Source organism: Heptranchias perlo, chromosome 10 (genome assembly GCF_035084215.1).
Source record: "Heptranchias perlo isolate sHepPer1 chromosome 10, sHepPer1.hap1, whole genome shotgun sequence".
Lineage (NCBI taxonomy): Eukaryota > Metazoa > Chordata > Chondrichthyes > Hexanchiformes > Hexanchidae > Heptranchias > Heptranchias perlo.
The window spans coordinates 14,551,329-14,571,721 of record NC_090334.1 but is presented as its reverse complement, the minus strand read 5'-3'; the positions used below and the strand labels follow the sequence as shown (position 1 = coordinate 14,571,721).

At 45.5% G+C, this 20,393-nt stretch overlaps 1 protein-coding gene across 1 annotated transcript in view; it reads right to left on the bottom strand.

Annotated features, from left to right (window-relative positions):
- Window positions 1-432: 432 nt before the first annotated feature.
- LOC137326296 (bcl-2-modifying factor-like) overlaps window positions 433-20,393 on the bottom strand; it is a 67,858-nt gene continuing 47,897 nt past the window's right edge. Inside the window, exons 4-5 of the mRNA XM_067991247.1 lie at window positions 15,093-15,202; window positions 433-4,992 (exon numbers count right to left, since the gene is read on the bottom strand). Of these exons, the coding sequence (XP_067847348.1) occupies window positions 4,989-4,992; window positions 15,093-15,202 (114 nt within the window). The 3' untranslated portion in view covers window positions 433-4,988. The remainder of the gene's footprint in view (window positions 4,993-15,092; window positions 15,203-20,393) is intronic.

Genomic DNA, 20,393 nt, shown 5'->3' with positions numbered 1-20,393 from the left:
GGACAGGTGACCAGAAGCTTGGTCAAAGAGGTAGGTTTTAAGCAGTGACTTAAAGGAAGAGAGAAAAGTAGAGAGAGGTGGAGAGATTTAGGGAGGGAATTCCACAGCTTCGGGCCCAGGCAGTTGAAAGCATGGCCGCCAATGGTGGGCCAATGGAAATTGGCAATATGCAAGAGGCCAGAATTGGAGGAACGCAGAGACCTTGGAGGGTTGTAGGGTTGGAGGAGGTTACAAAGATAGGGAGGGGCGAGTCAATGTTGGGATTTGAACATGAGGATGAGAATTTGAAATCCTCATGAATTTAAACACTGAAGAATGCACAAGGAAATCTTGTGCAGCTGAAACATCCTCACCGTTCATAGTCAATGGGAGGAAAAAAACCTTCCAGTCATCAGTGGGGATTGTGACAAGACAACAGGACAACATTAAACATTATTCTTCAGTTGATTTTATTAGAAACAAAAGTTTACAAATACTTTACAAACATAAAACTGAACCCATAAGCGTATGAAGGAGAAACACGAGGAGCCAAGCTTCAATATACAGCCATATTGCACGAGTAGAAAATCAGCTCCCATTTTCAACTATTTACAGTTACTGAGTGCACTTCCCCTAGTGTCTCAATAACATACACAATACCCAATAAGTTTGTTCTAAACCGTGCTACATAATCACTGGGTCTCTTGTCCATTGTTGACTGGGATTGTGTAGTTTTCAAGACTTTGGTTTTACTTTTTGTGAAAAAATATATATGTACAAAAAACAAAAGGACAAGTTTTGAGCAGTTCCAGCATTGAATGGATTGTTAGCTGGGAAACTAGAGATTCAAATTAAAATAAGCACACATACACGGAAGCCCATTTGCCAGCTATCGCTGAGTCGGTCGTGTGGGGACATATTGTGTTATGTTAACACAAGGAGCTCCGCTCTGTGTTTCCCCGTGTGTGGAGGCAGGAGTCTGCCACGTGCCTAATTTGCTAGATTGTTATTCATTAACATCCATTTACTGCCCTGAATAGCATGCAACCGGATCAGTCTTTGACAGGTTGTAACTTCATGTATCTGCTTCTGTTCCCAATCTCTTAACTCCTAGAAACAACTCTTAATTTTAATTTCATGTAAAGGATGGAAACCACATCTGTCAAAGCTGTTGAGGCTAGTTCAATTGAAAATTTCAAGACTGGGATTGATAGGCAAGGGTATTAAGGGTTACGGAACCAAGACGGGTAGATGGAGTTAAGATATAGATCAGCCTTGATCTAATTGAATGGCGGAACAGGCTCAAGGGGCTGAATGGCCTCCTCATGTTCTTAACCCCGATGACCTCTGTCTTTACAAGTTGTCAATCAGTCTGATACTGGAGGATGCGATAATACTCACTATCTTGTCTACAATCCTGTGTAGTGGAGGTGGGGGTGGGGGGAGGTGAGAGAAGGGTTATCCCTACACCATCTTTGCCTCAGCATTGCTCACACATCTGACTCCAGCTTAAGTTGCCAACCCTGGAGTCTCCGGGAATTAAAGACTAATCTCCATTAATGATTAATTATTTAATTAATGAGATGAGAATTTTTTTTATGTATCGAGTTTAACTCTAGAGAACATCTCCTCAGTAGTCACAGATGTCTTTGGACACAGAAGCAGACAAGCTAAAAACCCACAAAGCACAAAATCACTCTGAACAACTGCCTTTCTTTTAAAAGGCCAAGGGATGAAAAGGGAAGAAAAAATTAATTATACAATAATACAAAAATGACATTCCAGTGCGTGTTTATATTTTATGCCCCTTCCCTCTGCCCCTGATCTAACATTACAGTCTGAAGCCTTCTCAAATGTGATGGGAGAGCTGTGCCCAACCATAAACCAATGACTTTGAGTGAACCCGTGTAATGGAGTCAGCACCCTTGTCACTTAAAGATCACATACAAAGATCCCTACAATGCTGGGGGGTGTGGGGGGAGGTCCCATGTGTTGTACATTCTACAACCGTTATTAGCTGTGTACAACAGGTCTTTCCTTCATGCAAGTCCTATGGTCCATTGTTCTATGATGACTGCCAAGATGGAGCTTCCCCTCAATGATGGGTAGAAGCATTGCCTAAATTGGAGCTGAGCAATGCAAATCAGGCAAAGCATGGTTTCGACCTCCTGACTGTGTCGCTGCTCTAAGCCAGAATGGTAGCAAGGGGTAATATAATTGGTATCAGGATAAATCAGCCATGGTTCCTTTTTGCTGATTGCTATTCAGTTGACTGGGATCAGTTCCCCATCATACTCCAATAGCCCACTGGAGCTCAAGGTCCATGTGTGAAGACTGTGCACCTGTATGAAGAACCAGAGGGGTGGTCATGGCCCTATGGAATCCTATCCAAAGATGGGCAAGCACCTTAAAATGAGGGGAGGAACATCCTAAACAAGATTGCCAAGCTAAACAGCTGAGGGCAAGATCCTGCACCAACATGGTTGACTCTTAACTGCCCTCTGGAGTGACTTAGCAAGCCACTCAGTTGTGTCAAACCGGTGGTTCAAGAAGGCAGCCCACCACCACTTCTCAGAGCAGCTAGGGATGGGTAATTAACTGCTGGCCTTGCCAGCGATGCCCACATCCTGAGAATTAATTTTTTTTTAAATGCTCCGTTAATCAGGCCCCTCACTGCGGTGGCACATCGTATGAGACGCCTACTTAATCACAAGGTGATGCCACCTTCTCCATGTTTGAACAAGAGGAACCAAAACTCATGGGACATAACAGTCATGAGAGGAATGGAAATAGGAGTCTGAAGTTTGGTTGTATCGCCCTCTGCAAATCTTAATCCAATTACTTCAAGATGGTGTCGTAACCGCTTTTGCACCATCATCCTTAACCCAATAACGTGCTCCCTCTCCATCCATCTCATTTAATACTTGGCATACAGGCTATCCAGTTGACTCTTAACTGCCCTGTGGAGTGACTTAGCAAGCCACTCAGTTATACCAAACCAGCAATTCAAGAAAAAGGCCTACCAGCACCTTCTCAGAACAACTAGGGATGGGCATTTAAATGCAGGCCTTGCTCACCCCAACTGGATCAGATGTTTCGATTATGCAGTTAACTGGTCTGAGGAGACATGAGCAATATTCTTTGTATGTGACCTTTAAACTTGCCCCATTTTTTGTGTGTTTTATATGGAATGATTTTTTTAGCCTATGTACATTATCAGTCACTATCTAAACACTGTCAAGTAGGTGCAGTAACTGTGAACCCTCCCCAACCCTCCCCCTCCCCCCTAAACAACACTACTTAATATAATTCCCCTGAGAGAGGTCTGAATAAGGTGCACTTTCGTGCTGAGGCCTTACAGACGACGTGAGAAGGCCCATTTGACTGTCTTTCAGCGACAGCCTGGCCTGCATTAGCCGTCCCTGGGCTGGCTTTGACCAACAGCCTTTAAGTAGTCGACGGGTAAGTAGTTTGATTAAGAAATTCCCACATGGAAGAGAGGCGGATTTGCAAAGATATACAACAACAAAAAAATGGCACCCAGGAACTCGCAATGCAAGTTATGTCCAAACTGAGGTGTCCACCCGCCCATCCAAGTTCGTCCTAAAACTACGCTCGCCTTGAGACGTGATGGTGACATCTACAAGTTCACAGATCTGGAGATGGTCCTGGTGGGAGATCCACATCGAGCTCCGGTGGCTGCTGGACAAACCACCAATTGTAAGGTCACCGTGCAAGTTAGAATCAGCCGATCGGTATGAAACTTTGGAGAGCAGACAGGCTCCTTTGGGAGAGACTTGGTATCAGGAAGGTTTGTTTTGAGTTCTGCTGATTGGAGAGTTGATACATAAGTACCTGCTCGAAGTGTTGAACCAAGCACCTTTTGCCTTTCACTTCCGTTCTGCATTAGCCCAATCTAAACAGAGTCCTGATGAAAATTAGTCATCGAGATCATACTCCACTCTTCTGTGAATGTATTGATTAACCGGGGAAGAGGAGGGAATACTACAAAGTAGGTTACGTAGCTCTTCCCGCCCTCCTGATTTTCTGAAACCAGCAGTAAAAGCCCACCTGAGGACTCTCAATGTCCTTCTCCAAAACTGGACAGCCATTCAGCACGTCATAGGTGAAGAGACAGCAGTGGGTGTGTGGAGACTTGGACGGTGACGTCTCAGCACTCGATGAAGGCAATTCCATCTCTTTTAAGACGTCACGCGAGCTGTTACGACATCAGGTTTACGACTGTGTCGTCAGAGAGAAAACAATACTCGTCCAACGTATAATCGCCATATCTGTATTATGACAATGGCTAGTTCTGATCCCTGGGCACTCCTCCCCCTCTGCCAACTCCTAAGGTAACCGCCTGAGGAAGGGGAAAGCCCCCGAAAGCTTGTGGGATTAAAAATAAAATCGTTGGACTATAACTTGGTGTTGTAAAATTGTTTACAATTGTTAACCCCAGTCCATCACCGGCATCTCCACATCACAACTCCTAAGGTGCCAGTTTCAGTATGTAATCAAATTGTCCTGTTCCAATTGAGCTGGCACAGCCGCCCCAATGAAACGCAAAGAAATTGCACACTAGAAAAACCAGACAAGACCAGTAATACACAAAATAAATTATACAGAATAAATTACAGAAACAAACGGGAGTCCCTTGCACCTCTCACAGTCTGATGTAGCAGTGATGAGCATCTGTGCAGTTGCTTATCAGTTGTCCATTCCCAAGGCAGTCTTTCTGTGTTAGCTGGCTCAGCGTTCAAAGATTGCAGGAAACGTTTCATTGTTTTTGTGAAAAAGGCTGCACCCACAAAACGCACCCGAACGGTAAAAACCACGAGCAAGTTCCATCGCTTCCCATTCCTCCCGTGCAAACGTTGCAACTCTTCGCTCAGAGTCGCAGAAGGGTCAAGTAGCTTGCGGTCACTTAAGAGTTGTTTTCCTCCCTTGAAGGGGCTTTTTTTTTTAAGGTGAAACCATAAAACGATTCACTAAAACGATGGCTCCATTCACCTGTATGAATATGTATACATGTGAGTATATGCATGTCAGTCTATCTGCATCTGTTCTGGGGAGTTGGGTCACAATAACTGCGCTATAGTTACTACATTCCACATATCCTTCTTTACCCCTACATTCTCACTGTCGCCAATAAGCCTCATTGCACAGTCTTAATCATTCTTTCACGGGACCTCAAAGCTGTGGAACTCCTCATCTCCCTCGGGTCTTCCCTTCCTCCTTATCTTTCAAAACCAAGCTTGGCACCTAGCTTAGAGTAATCTCATCACTACTCCATTTACCTGATCTTCTTAGGGTTGCCAACCCACCAGAGTTCTCCTGGAGTCTCCAGGAATTAAAGATGAATCTCCCGGACACTGCCGTGAGCAAACCCAGGAGAAAAATCATAGGGGCCATAAAAATTAAAGTCTATGCTTTTTAAATTTTTCTTTGAACACTTTCATTTATTAATTATTAAAATAGTGGCGATGGGGGGGCGGGAGAAAGGCTCTTTGACTGACAGTTAAGAATCGTCCAATTGGGTAACAAAGAGTCTGTTCACTTTCCATTTGGCCGTAGGAGGGCGGGGCATCCTGAGGATGGACGTGTCTGATGACCAATGGTGGGAGCGTGGGGGGGGCGGAGCATCGTAAGGATGGACGTGTCTGATGACCAATGGTGGGAGCGTGGGGGGGGGGGGGCGGAGCATCGTAAGGATGGACGTGTCTGATGACCAATGGTGGGAGCGTGGGGGGGGGGGGGCGGAGCATCGTAAGGATGGACGTGTCTGATGACCAATTGCGGGAGCGTGGGGGGGGGGGCGGAGCATCGTGAGGATGGACGTGTCTGATGACCAATTGCGGGAGCGTGGGGGCAGTGCTGTTAGAGGCGGGAGGTCATGTGCCAGAGTTAGCAACCCTAGGCCTTCTGTTTGATAATCTTTTCAACCTAACTCTACTTTGACCGTAGGCTTGCCCCAAGGTATCTCAATTAAAGAAAAATTCTATCTACATAGGCACACTTTGCTAAATTCATATGCGTTAAAATTCATATATCAAGAATAGTCCAAACAAAATGCTTCATATCTGGACACCAGTGTTGGCACCACTTGAGATTTTACTAGCGATCCACTGGTTTTTGCACTATTGTGATAACTTGCATGATGCACAAATTAAAGCAGTAGAGTAAAACAATAAATCGTTAAAATCGGGAATGTTGGCGACAGGAGGTGCCACCATTCCTGACGGTTGGTACTCATCGCAGCGCATTCAAAGAAGGGACATCTTGAGATGTCATCGCTGTGGCGACAGGGTGACCAATCATCAGCTCACTGCATCATCACTTGGCCTGCTTTCCCTTGCAGCCCATTATCACTGGGCTACTTCCTTTCTTCTAAAAGATGACACTGCAAGGCTTTCTGCACATCGAGACTAAGACCATAAGAGCATAAGAGATAGGAGCAGGAGTAGGCCATTCGGCCCCGCGAGCTTGCTCCGCCATTTAATGAGATCATGGCTGATCTGATTTTTACCTCAACTCCACTTTCTCGCCCTTTTTCAAAGGATATGGGGAAAATAAATAAAAAATAATCTCAAGGGTTTTGGCCAATTCTGAATGAAAGGTAACATAGGAACATTAGGAACAGGAGTTGGCCATTCAGTCGCTCGGGCCTGCTCTACCTTTCAATTAGATCATGGCTGATCTGCAGCTCAATCTGTGTGCACAGTTTTTGCCATTCACATTCCCTAAACCTGCTGCACTATCCAAAGCAGTAAGACTGAGCACTCTAACAGTGATTTGTACAAAAGGCCGCAGCCACCTTGCTGCTCCAAGTCCAAGAATCAATATCAATCTTCAGCACATTCAACTGCAGTCGTCAAGTGAAGGCTGTTTTAAGAAAGGATGGGGGGAGAGAGGGAAGGAGTAAGATAGAGAAAGAAGAACGAGAGAGAGAGATCGAGAAAGAATAACGAGAGATTGAGAAAGAAGAACGCGAGAGTGAGAAGGAGAAAAAGGTGGGAGAGAAAAAATAGACGGGAGAGGGAGAACTGGAGATAGAGAACGAACGGGAGAGAGAAAGTGAGAGGGAGGAATGCAGAGAGAACAAATGGGAGAAAGGTAGAGTGAATGAATGAGACATAAACACAAACACACAGGACAGAGAAGCAAGAAACAGATAGGATGAGAGAGCAAGAAAGAGTCCTGGCGAGACACAAAAGAGAACTGGACAGGGAAAGGGGGGGGGAATACGAGAAAGAGAAACCAGATGACAGACAAAGATGGAGCAAGTGCGTGCGAGAGGTAGCGTGAGTCGAAAAACTCAGGTTGTAGCATTAATTGCGACTGGCAAGCTTCAGTGGCAAGGAAGCAGCTCAGAGTTACTGCTTCCTGCTGCACCGGTCCAAGGCCTACTAATTAAAATATCTGGAGCCTTTCATTAGATCTTTCCTCCTCTTCCTTCACTAAAACCTTTTGATTTACTCGAACAACAATTGAAAGATATTGTTGCAAATATAACAGAAGGAGGAGCATCACCACAGTGGGATTAGCCTGCACCTGAATTGAGGGCAGGATAATTACACCAAGTTGAGCTCTCAGTTCCCTTGACTGATGATATAATAACCAACTATAAGTCACCTGAATAAGCAGCTAGCAGATAATTAATGTTTAATTCAAAGCTCTTTAATCTCTTACTGGTGGGCCAATTCCGCCAAATATGATATAGTGGCACGCTGCTCAGTTGGGCTACAGGTTAAGGGTTAGAGGTCACATATCAGCAGACCATACATGTGGAAGTTCAAGGAACTGGTAATGCTGGGGTGGGAAAAAACCCATCTCAGGCGAGTCTGCAGCTGGTGGCCGATACCACATAGCATTGGCAACATCTGCCCACCCCTCCCCCTTTCCTTTATTCCTCTCCCCCCCCACCCCTCATCTATTCTCCCAATCAGCCAAGTGTTATTATCCAGGGTGGTGGAACTAAAGTAAGTCAACAAAAGAAAAGGTAAACAAAGTTCCTTTGATGGGGCAGTAGGTGGGATGTTACAATTGATCTCAGCCACTTTGGGCCAGGGAGCAGAAGAATTTGGTCAGTACAGGGGAGGGCACAGCTGCGATGCCTTCCACAGTTGGATAGCCCACTCACATTCACTGTCCAGAGTTGTACATGGGGTGGGGAAAAAATGGCCACTTGCTCGAGGTACCAAAGGGACCGCCGCAGGCACCTGGGATCCCAACAAGAGTTGGCGCTTTTAGGAAGAGAGGAGAAAATTGGAGGGAAGGGAGGGGAAATAAAAGGTAAACATGTATTGTGGGATGTTAACGCGCATTGCTGTTATCACTCTGAAGAAGAGGGGCGTCATAGTAACAGTTATTAGAGCTTCAGCAGTAAAACCAATTCAATGGTGGAGTACAAGACTACTCTAGTCATTCAGTAAAGCCTTTTCTCCTTCAGGGAAGTCTTCCAAGAGAAGCTTCTGGATGAAGAGTGTAGACTTTGAGCACCAGATCTGAGAACATTGGCTTCTAAGTCCGTCCCCCGCATTCCAGATGCCCTAAGTCCCTTTAAAAAAAAGGGTCTTACATTTATATCGAGCCATTCACGACCTCAGGACTTCCCAAAGCACTTCACAGCCAATGAAGTAATTTTGAAGTGTAGTCACTGTTGTAACGTAGGGCAACAGGGCAGCCAATTTGCGCACAGCAAGATCCCACAAACAGCACTAAGACAAATGACCAAATGATCTGTTTTTAGTAATGTTGATTGGGGGATAAATATTGGCCAGGACACCAGGGAGAACTCCTCAGCTCTTCTTCGAATAGTACCGTGGGATCTTTTACATCCACCTGAGAGGGCAGACGGGGCCTCAGTTTAACATCTCATCCGACAGACGACACCTCCAACAGTGCGGCACTCCCTCTGTGCACTGGGAGTGTCAGCTGAGATTTTGTGCTCAAGCCCATGGAGTGGGGCTTAGAACCCATGACCTTCTGACTCAGGGGTGAGAGTGCTACCCACTGAGCCAAGGCTGGCATGATAAAGTGCTATATAAATACATATATTATTAATTTTTCTAAGAGAATTAACAGTGGCTGACACCACGTTTAAGTGACAGTGAGCTTGCTGACCTTCGGGCAGGAAATTAAAATTAGTTTGAATACAAAAAGGAGGCAACAGGGAAAGCAATGAGCCCTGGCACCAGCATCGAGAGGCCAGACATTCATTTCCTGAGGTCACGAAGGGGCCTCGATAATTACAGGCTCTGTGCGAGCTGGATACCAAGAGGCTGCTTTCAGGCTCCACAGTTCTGCAGGAACCCGCACGGCCAGTGTGTATCTTATCACCAGCCACCTTCAGAGTTTTCTCAGTGTTTACAACCTTCAGCCTGGAGAAGGCTTCGGGTACAGAGGTCATTCCGGCAGAGTGGGCCTAGGGCCTGGGGCACGGGGCCGTGCCCACATCTTCCAGGGCCGCAGAGTAACTCAGCAGGGTCAGACTCTGCTGGGCTGGGTGTTAGATACTCCACTGCCTCCTGTGGAACCAGGTCCATGCACATTGTGAGTCAGCTGTGGCTCAGTGGATATCATTCTCGCCTCTCTGAGACAGGAGGTCGTGGGCTCAAGTCCCACTCCAGAGATTTGATCCCATAATCCAAGCTGACACTCCAGTGCAGTGCTGAGGAAGTGCTGCAGTGTCAGAGGTGCCGCCTTTCAGATGAGACGTTAAACCAAGGCCCCGTCTGCCCTCTCGGGTGGATGTAAAAGATCCCATGGCACTATTTGAAGAAGAGCAGGGGAGTTCTCCCTGCTGCCCTGGCCAATATTTATCCCACAACCAACATCACTAAAACACATTGTCTCATTGCTGTTTGTGAGATCTTGCTGTGCGCAAATTGGCTGCTGTGTTTCCTACATTCCAACAGTGACTACACTTCAAAAAATACTTAATTGGCTGTAAAGCCGTTTGAGATGACGTGAGGTTGTGAAAGGCGCTATATAAATACAAGTTTTTCATTCTTTGTACTAATGTAAAAAGGGAAGATGCTGGGAGAGGACAGGGCAGGCCAGTCAGCATCTGGAAGAAGAAAAGACGGGTTAACGTGTCGCATTGAGGCTCTTCATTAGAGCTGGCAGAGACCGCTCTGATAAAGGCTCAAAACCCGATTGTTAACCTGTCTTATTCTGGCTCTGAAGGGCTCTGCTGTATATTTCTAGCCTTTTTCTGCTTTTATCTAGTAGCATAGGAACATTAGGAACAGAGGGAGGCCATTCAGCCCCTCAGGCCTGCTCCACCATTCTCTGGAAAGGTGAAGACTAAGGTTTCACCTGATAGAGGTTTTTAGAATTGTGAAGGGGTTCGATAGAGTAGACTCAGAGAAGATGTTTCTACTTGTGGGGGAGTCCAAAACTAGGGGCCATAAATATAAGATAGTCACCAATAAATCCAATAATGAATTCCGGAGAAGCTTCTTTACTCAGAGAGTGATGAGAATGTGAAACTCGCTACCACAAGGAGCAGGTGAGAGGACTAGCATAGATGCATTTAAGGGGCAGCTAGATATGTAGATGAGGGAGAAAGGAATAGAAGGATATGTCGATAGGGTTAGATGAAGTAGGGAGGGAGGAGGCTCGTGTGGAGCATAAACACAGCGATAGATCAGTTGGGCCGAATGGCCTGTTTCTGTGCAATTCAATTAAATCATGGCCGATCTGCACCTCAACCCCATTTATCCGCCTTTGCTCCATTTCCCTTGATACCCTTACCTAGCAAAAATCTATCGATCTCAGTCTTGAAAGCTCCAAATGTCCCAGCATCCCTAGCCTTTTGGGAGGGAGAGAGTTCCAGATTTCTACTATCCTTTGTGTGAATAAGTGCTTCCTGATTTGACTCCTGAATGGCCTGCTTCTAATTTTAAGATTACTTCAGAATTTCTTTTTTTCCCCTTAACCTTCCAACACTAAAATAAAACAAAACAGTGCTCTCATATACCATGAAAGTAGTGGCATTCCTTCAAAAACCTGTGTGATGCAACAATGACCTAAAGGGGAAGATGGGGGCTGACAGGATAGGGCACAGGACTGACAAATTCCCTCACGTTTTAACCAATGACGCACCAGGGCCTGCCCTACATACAATCCAACTCAGCCTTATGTATATTCAAACTAACTTTATTGTGTGTGTGTGTAAGGTTGAAACTAAACTCTTTCACTAGGCCGCTTTATGACGGCAGTTTAATGAAAGAACTTCCCCTACTTTATACCAAGAGAGGAGAATACACCCATCGTGTCGTGTGTGTTGTTAAGTGTGGTTGCCATGGCCGCTCTCCTATGGCAACGGCTATGTTACAGTCAAATAACTGTTCGGACAATCTCTTCTGGCGTCACGCACTCCCACATGAGAAGATATTGAGAAAATACGGAACCTCATGGAGCCATCTTTAGTGAAACATTTTCACTACCAATTTTTCCCCCTCCCCCCTCACAAAAAAAAATCCCAACCTTATCACTTGACCTTTACCCTCCTGGGAGTCGGCAGGTCCCACAGGAAGTCTGTAATCAAATCCTCACATTCCTATTGGCTACCTCTGGTAACATGTGACACAAAGAGAAGACACATACTACAGGAGTCACCCCATGAAGCCTATAGTTTCTTTAGGCTAAGCATACTGTTCTACAATAGGTTGTGGAAAGAGTGAGAGAGGAAGGCATCTGCATTAGTGACTGGGCATTACCAAACCCACCAGACCAATTGGCACATTGTACATGTCTATTACCACCAGCCTCCTCCAGGAGTATGGCATTGGTATGATACTGGCAATGCCAAATTGAGATCAATGGATAGCTGGAATTTACTGGGCTGGAATTCGACTGCAACAGGATTTGCAACACCACCTGAATTCCAGCGCCTTACACCCCTGGAAATCTGGTCCCAGATTTTGAGAACTATATGTATTGTTTTACCATTTTCGATGCAGCCGGGCTCAGCACAGGGTATGAGCTTAGGAGACGGGGGCGGGGGGCTCATAGCGACACGGGACCGAGGCTACGAATGCTTGCTGGGATATTGAAGCCAAAGAACGGTGTCACGTGACCAGTTGCATCGAAGGGTCTCGTTTAGGAATTCATCCATTGCTGGCGCGATCCCTCATGCTGCCGGTATAGCTTCAGTACCACTCCCTCGCTGAGTCTATTGCTGCCATCAGTCAATTTCTCATTGAGTTCAGTTGTAAACTCAGGACTCCTTCAGTAACTGCACGTGTTCATGGTCCTAGATAGGTCCCTGTGGAAAGGGGCTTTTCAGCGCCACCTCGTAGACTTCAATGGCTTGGTGTCAGAAATGGGATGCTTTAGGTTGATGTTTCGTTAATTAACGTGGGCCCATTTACAGGAGTGGTCACACGGGTGGTTGGGGGCCTCAAGACACCCACGGTGTATCTCCTCAAACCAACAGGGACCAAGAGCACAGGCCACGCCTGGATATTCTAACCATTCCACCGGGCCTGTACACTGGAGATCTCTCCCGGCACCATATAAAAGACGCCCTGTGGCACAATGGGCACAAGTTGGCATCAGTAATCAACCTCCGATCAGTTTTCAATGTTCATTGGGAATGGAGAGCGCTGTGCAGCGACCTGAGGATTAGGTTTAGGCTCCAACAATCTAAGATCACCATCAGTGCACAGACATCATAGAAATAGCAGCCCTTTACCACACTGGAGGGGGTCTGTAAGAACTCTAGATTCTCTTCCAGTAGCTCAGCGAATTAATCCAGTCAGTAGCGAAGCCCCTTAAAGTCTCAGGTTCAATCTCTGCCTAAAATGTGTTAGCTGATCTCAGCTTTACTGTCCCTTGGCTAGGGAGGAGAAATTAATGCAGGGTTCCAGCTCCTGGCCGCTATAAAGCAAGGCCCGCTGGAGGTGAGTGTTGGGTGAGTCAGGATCCAGCTTGGCTATGGTGCCACAGCTGACTAACCTGAGAAAACTCACGTGAATAATGAGTGTTGAGGTGAAGTACTGGCCAATGCCTGTGGAACTGTACTCCCACCAAGCAGTCGAGACTGTCAATAAAGGAGAGAAAACTAGCAGAGAGAGAGAAAGAAAAAGTAAATAAATGCTCTTGCTGAAGGATCTGAATGGGGAGTGATTTTGTCCAGAGCTGGATTGAATGCCGAAATTAGCATCTCCCTGGAAGCTATGTTTGCCTCCAGTGATTGGCAACACCAGTTAGCCAGAGCTTGGACCTGCAGCAGATAAAGCTGGATCTGGCCAAACTCATGTGCCAATCTATGGCATCTAGCTCCAATTCTCTAAAGGTTTCAAAGCTGACAGATTCATCCTGCAACCCCTTAATTGGCACACAACCCCAGAGTATGTCCAGCACGATCATCAATGGATATCCTTCTGCACTGGATGCTACAATCCCATCACACCTACTGGTACAAATGCTTCAGAAGTTCTCCCTGTGTTACCTTGACAATGTGCCTTGACCTCCAACCTTAGAGGTGCACCCCTTAATCTGCCGTTTCCTTTTCCCGCACTCTTTATTTTTGTGGTACCTCTTTGTGAGGTTGCTGATTCAGTGCCAATTGATGTAAAGAACTGACAGCAGTTTCTGTACAGTGGCCAACTGCACAATACAAGCAACGGCCATGAATTAAAGCCCAGAAGGTCAGCAACCTCTGAAATGGTGAATAAGGGGAGATTTAATAGAGGTGTTTGAAATTATGACGAGCTTTGATAAAGCAAATAAGGAGAAACTGTTTCCACTGGCAGGAGGGTCAGCAACCAGAGGACACAGATTTAAGATAATTGGCAAAAGAACCAGAGGGGAGCTGGGGAGATTTTTTTTTTTAAACGCAGCGAGTTGTTATGATCTGGAATGCACTGCCTGAAAGGGTGGGGGAAGCAGATTCAATAGTAACTTTCAAAAGGGAATTGGATAAATACTTGAAAAGGAACATTTGCAGGACTATGGGGAAAGGGCAGGGGAGTGGGACTGATTGGATAGCTCTTTCAAAGAGCCAGCACAGGCATGATGGGCCGAAAGGCCTCCTTCTGTGCTGTATGATTCTAGGTCCATCGAATTCATCCTGGCCAGAGAGGGAGAGAGGTTGAACGGTCAGGGATGAACATACAATTTCTGCTCTCTGATTCTCGTTCTCTCTCCTCCCTCCACACCACGTTCTCTTCCCTATATGACTAAAACAAAAATCAGGAAAATGATGCAATTATTTTCATGTTTATCCAAAAGTGAAGGGAAAAGGAAACCTCCCAGAAATGAAGCCTGAGCCTCTGTTTGGGCCTATGTGGAGAGTCTACGACCATTGGCTTGCTGGAGAGAGGATACTTTGGGTTTGAGTGCCAACACTTACTCAACAAAGCTATAATCCCAAAAGTGGTCAGAATGTAGTATCCTAAATAAACCATCAACCATCGAAGTTTTCAGCAGAAGGACTATGGGTGCCCGACAGTGGTCTCTGTGGATGAGTGGGTAGAAATATTCAAGGCAACTCAATCTTGGTCCTTGCGGTAAGAATCATCCAGTTCCTGGAGCGGTCACTTGGGGAGGGGGTGGGGGGGGGGGGGGGCGGAGGGAGGGAAATAAGACACAGGTTAAACCTCCAAAGGATCGCACGCAACCAGCGTTGAGGATCCAGTGACACTTGCTTTGCTCAAGTACTAAAGACTCTTTGGTATGACTTTGATGGGTCAATGAGTGGCAAGATGTCTCCATCTTGGTTTTTTTTTCTTCTTCTTCTTGCCGCTGTGCTTTTGTGGGTTTTTTCTGAGGCGCGGGAGGAACAGAGATGGAGGAGCAGAACACATTCTTTGCAGAGTTGAGAGGCGTTTCAGGAGTCCAGCCTTTGGAGGAAAAGGCACTGCTGGCAGATGGCGAGCACGTGATAGCGAACAGCAACAGTTTCTACTGTGGGAAATAATGCTACATTTCCACTGTATATATATATATATATATATATATATCTATAAAAAAAGGTAACACCATCCGACCAGCGGTGTGTATCTTCAAACCCTTTTGTTTTCTTGTTTAGTGCTATTCGCAGTGCACTCTAATGTATGGTTGCACAGTAGAGAGGGGAGGGGGCGATTGGACCTCACCTTTGACCTGCCGCCTCCACATTCTCTTCTGGGTCAAAGATGAAGGCAAAGAGGAGGACAAGAAGCCTCCACCAGAAGGGCTGGTCTGCATGGTTTTCATTCCTGTTACGCTGTGGAAGAAGAATAAAGTCCTTTTAGAGAAATCGCAAAGCTTAGAACCCAGCCCCTTGACATATAACAGAACAGAGACCTGTAATTGCACAGTGCTTACAGCAGCTTTTGAACTACATTTGTTTTAAACGCAACACGACATGGTGAAGTACTAATATCATTTTATTTTGGGAGTCCTCCAATCGTCACAGGTTGGGTGTGGTTGCAGGGGGGGATGGGGGAGGGGCGGTCAGTCATTCCACACACTGAGTGTTGATGGCCATTCATTCAGTCACATATACACACACATATATATACACACTCACATATACACACACATATATATACACACTCACATATACACACACAGATATATACACACACAGATATATACACACTCACATATACACACACACACATATACACACACACACATATATATACACACTCACATATACACACACATATATATACACACTCACATATACACACACAGATATATACACACTCACATATACACACACATATATATACACACTCACATATACACACACATATATATACACACTCACATATACACACACAGATATATACACACTCACATATACACACTCACATATACACACACATATATATATACACACTCACATATACACACACAGATATATACACACTCACATATACACACACATATATATACACACTCACATATACACACACATATATATACACACTCACATATACACACACATATATATACACACTCACATATACACACACATATATATACACACTCACATATACACACACATATATATACACACTCACATATACACACACAGATATATACACACTCACATATACACACTCACATATACACACACATATATATATACACACTCACATATACACACACAGATATATACACACTCACATATACACACACATATATATACACACTCACATATACACACACATATATATACACACTCACATATACACACACATATATATACACACTCACATATACACACACAGATATATACACACACAGATATATACACACTCACATATACACACACACACATATATATACACACTCACATATATATACACACTCACATATACACACACATATATATACACACTCACATATACACACACAGATATATACACACTCACATATACACACACATATATATACACACTCACATATACACACACATATATATACACACTCACATATACACACACATATATATACACACTCACATATACACACACAGATATATACACACTCACATATACACACACAGATATATACACACTCACATATACACACTCACATATACACACACATATATATATACACTCACATATACACACACAGATATATACACACTCACATATACACACACATATATATACACACTCACATATACACACACATATATATACACACTCACATATACACACACACACATATATATATACACACACTCATACTCACATATACACACTCACATACATACACACACACACATATATATACACATGTACATAATGTGTGGCTCAGTGTCACCTCCCAAACCCGCGACCTCCACCACCTAGAAGGACAAGGGCAGCAAGTGCATGGAAACACCATCACCTCCAAATTCCCCTCCAAGTCACACACCATCCCGACTTGGAAATATATCGCCGTTCCTTCATCGTCGCTGGGTCAAAATCCTCGAACTCCCTTCCTAACAGCACTGTGGGAGAACCTTCACCACACAGACTGCAGCGGTTCAAGAAGAAGGTTAGACATCAGGAACGAGGAGCTCTGCCGATTTTTCCTCTCCCCAGCCCAAGTGCACTGAGGCCACCTGTAGCGTTGACTCCAGCCCCAGCTGTGAGCACCTAACTCTGCATATCAGGGATCAAACCCGTGACCTCATTGACCTGTATGGCTCATTACCAGACAAAGCACGAGGCTAACTGTACAACTCGTGAGTGAGAACACTTCCATTAGTCCATTCTACGCGTGCCCTTCCACCGGTTTGCCAGCGTTTGTGTTAAAAAAATCATGACAAGCTTTGACCCCACGGGTTTGAACTTGTTAAAGTCAGCAACTCAAGACGGCCTCTGACGATACTGTGCGTAAGATACACCACCCGAGTACTTTATAAAATTAATTCTTGGGACATGTGCGTCACTGGCGAGGCCGGCATTTATTGCCCATCCCTAATTGCCCTTGAGAAGGTGGTGGTGAGCCGCCTTCTTGAACCGCTGCAGTCCGTGTGGTGAAGGTTCTCCCACAGTGCTGTTAGGAAGGGAGTTCCAGGATTTTGACCCAGCGACGATGAAGGAACGGCGATATATTTCCAAGTCGGGATGGTGTGTGACTTGGAGGGGAATTTGGAGGTGATGGTTCTAGGTGGTGGAGGTCGCGGGTTTGGGAGGTGACACTGAGCCACACAGAGCATAAGGGCCAAGGTTCAATCCCTGCTCTGTCCCCGAGTTAGCTGACCACAGCCGGGCCAGCTGGAGGGAGTGCTACAATTTGGCCTCAAACGTCTGGGCTAGGGAGCGAGATGAGAGAGAAAAAAAAACTAAGTCGGGGTGTGCACTGCTACCCCTGATGGAAGGAGCAGGTGTGTGAACATCGGGTGAGGGTAGGATTGGGTACAGCGGTGATGACTGCCTTGGTCGAGTAGCTTCCAGCGCTCAGTGTCAAGGCTCCCGCGTGAAAGATAGCCGCTTGGGGTGGGGTAAGGAGGGCAGTGGAGGGGCACCAGTGAAATCTTATGTCCAGCCAAAAGGCTTCTGAAGAGGGGAGAGAATCGCAAGGGGAAAATAGTAACAACAAAAATAGTAAAATAAAAAGGAATTATGAGTTCATTTAACAAAGTACTTTGCTCCAATTGAGCTTTGTGGAGAGACTAGAGAAGCTGGGATTGTTCTCCTTAGAGAGGAGCAGGTTAAGGGGAGATTTAATAGAGGTGTTCAAAACCATGAGAGGTTTTGATAGATTAAATAAGGAGAAACTGATTCTACTGGCAGGAGAGTCAGTAACCAGAGGACACAGATTTAAGTTAATTGGCAAAAGAGCCACAAGGGAGATGAGGAGAATTTTTTTTATGCAGTGAGTTGTTATGATCTGGAATGCACTGCCTGAAACAGTGGAAGCAGATTCAATAATAACTTTCAAAAGGGAATTGGATATAAACTTGAAGGAGAAAAATTTGCAGGGCTATGGGGAAAGAGTTGGGGAATGGGACTAATTGGACAGATCTTTCAAAGAGTCAGCACAGGCACAATTGGGATAAAAAGGCCTCCTCCTGCACTGTGTGATTCAATGATAATACCGAAGGAAATCACCAGCTCAACCAGAAACCTGATTCTTTCGACACTTGGCCTGGAGCCGAGTGTTGCCCTGAGCTAACCTCTGTGATAGTGTTACAAAACATTTAGCAGTCACAACAAACTCAATGTTGTTCATCTCAACACCTCAACAGGGAGAAATTCTGGACAGCTCTCTCCTCTAAATCAAAAGTCCCTGTTAACGTCAAACCATAGCATGACTGAGGCTGGGATTGGATACAAAGGCCTTCAGAGGCTTAGCATTGGTTGGGTATATTCCTGGAGATTTCATCACATGAACTCCCGCCTCAAACTGTCCCGCTCCTACACTCCCACCATTGCTCCATCCCACGCCAACTGGAAACAACATCAACTTGCATTTATATAGCACCTTTAACATAGTAAAACATCCTAAGGTGCTTCATAAGATGGTTATCAAACAAAATTTGGCACCGAGCTACATAAGGAGATATTCGGACAAAAGAGATAGGTTTTAAAGAGCATCTTAAAAGGAGGCGAGAGAGAGGTGGAGAGGCGGAGAGGTGTAGGCAGGAAATTCTAGAGCTTGGGGCCTAGTCAGCTGAAAGCACGGCCGCCAATGATGCAGCGATTCAAATCAGGGATGCACAAGAGGCCAGAATTGGAGGAACGCACAAATCGGAGGGTTGTAGGGCTGGAGGAGGTTGCAGAAGTAGGGAGGGGCGAGGCCATGGAGGGATTCGAAAACAAGAATGAGAATCTTAAAAATCGAGGCCAGATCGGGAGTCAGTGTAGATTGAGTTAGGATATGAGCAGCACAGTTGCAAATGGTCTGGTTCAGCTTCAGACAGTGGCCAGGGAGAGGGTTGGAGTCGGTGGCTAAGGAACGGAATTTGTTGTGGGGACCGAAGACAATGGCTTCGGCCTTCCCAATATTTAGTTGGAAAGCAAACAGACTCTTTGTTAACCGATTGAATTAATCTTGACTGTTAGTCAAACAGCCTTTTTTTCCCCCATCTGTAACTAATAACTGAAAGTGTCAAAGTAAATGATAAAAAAAATACAATTTTGTTTAATGCCCCTATAATTATTCTCCTGGATTGCTCGCAGCAGTATCCTGAAGATTAATCTTTAATTCCTGGAGACTCCAGGACAATGCTGGAAGGTTGGCAGCCCTGCTGAAGCAAGGCCCAAGCAGTGTGAAGTTTAGTTCGTAGAGATAAAATCAAATGACATTTAGGAGGATTCCAAGCGTAACTGTCAAACAGGATGTCAATAGCTCCTCCAGTGGCCCACATCTGTACAGACCAGAAGGCTGCCGTCGGGTTCAATCACACGTCTGTGCTCAGTCAGCTGGTCTCAGCACAAGATGATGATTCTGTGGGTAAATACACCACCCGGATACTTAGCCACGCGAAGCGGGAAGGGACAATCCCTGCTCTCTCCCAAGTTAGCGGGAGGGAGTGCTACGATTTGCCTCAGGCCTGTCAAGTGGGATGTCGATAGCCCCTCCAGTGCCTCACATCTGCACAGACTAAAAGGTCCTCAGGTCAATCAGTTCCCCTGGGCTCAGCACAAGACAATTCAGTTCCTCCAGAGCCTCACATCTATACAGGCCAGAAGGCCCCAGGTTGGGGTTGCCAACTCTGGTTGGGCGCATTCCTGGAGGTTTCATCACATGACCTCCTGCCTCCAACAGCCCTGCACAGTCAGACAGCCTTTTTTCCCTATTTCCAATATTTCTATAACTATTAAGAAAAAGTGTTCAAAGAATATGAAAAAAACATAATTCTTGTAATGCCCCTTTCATCTTCAATTCCTGGAGACTCCAGGGCAAGCCTGGAGGGTTGGCAACCCTACCCCGGGTTCAATCCCAAGCCTGAGCTCAGT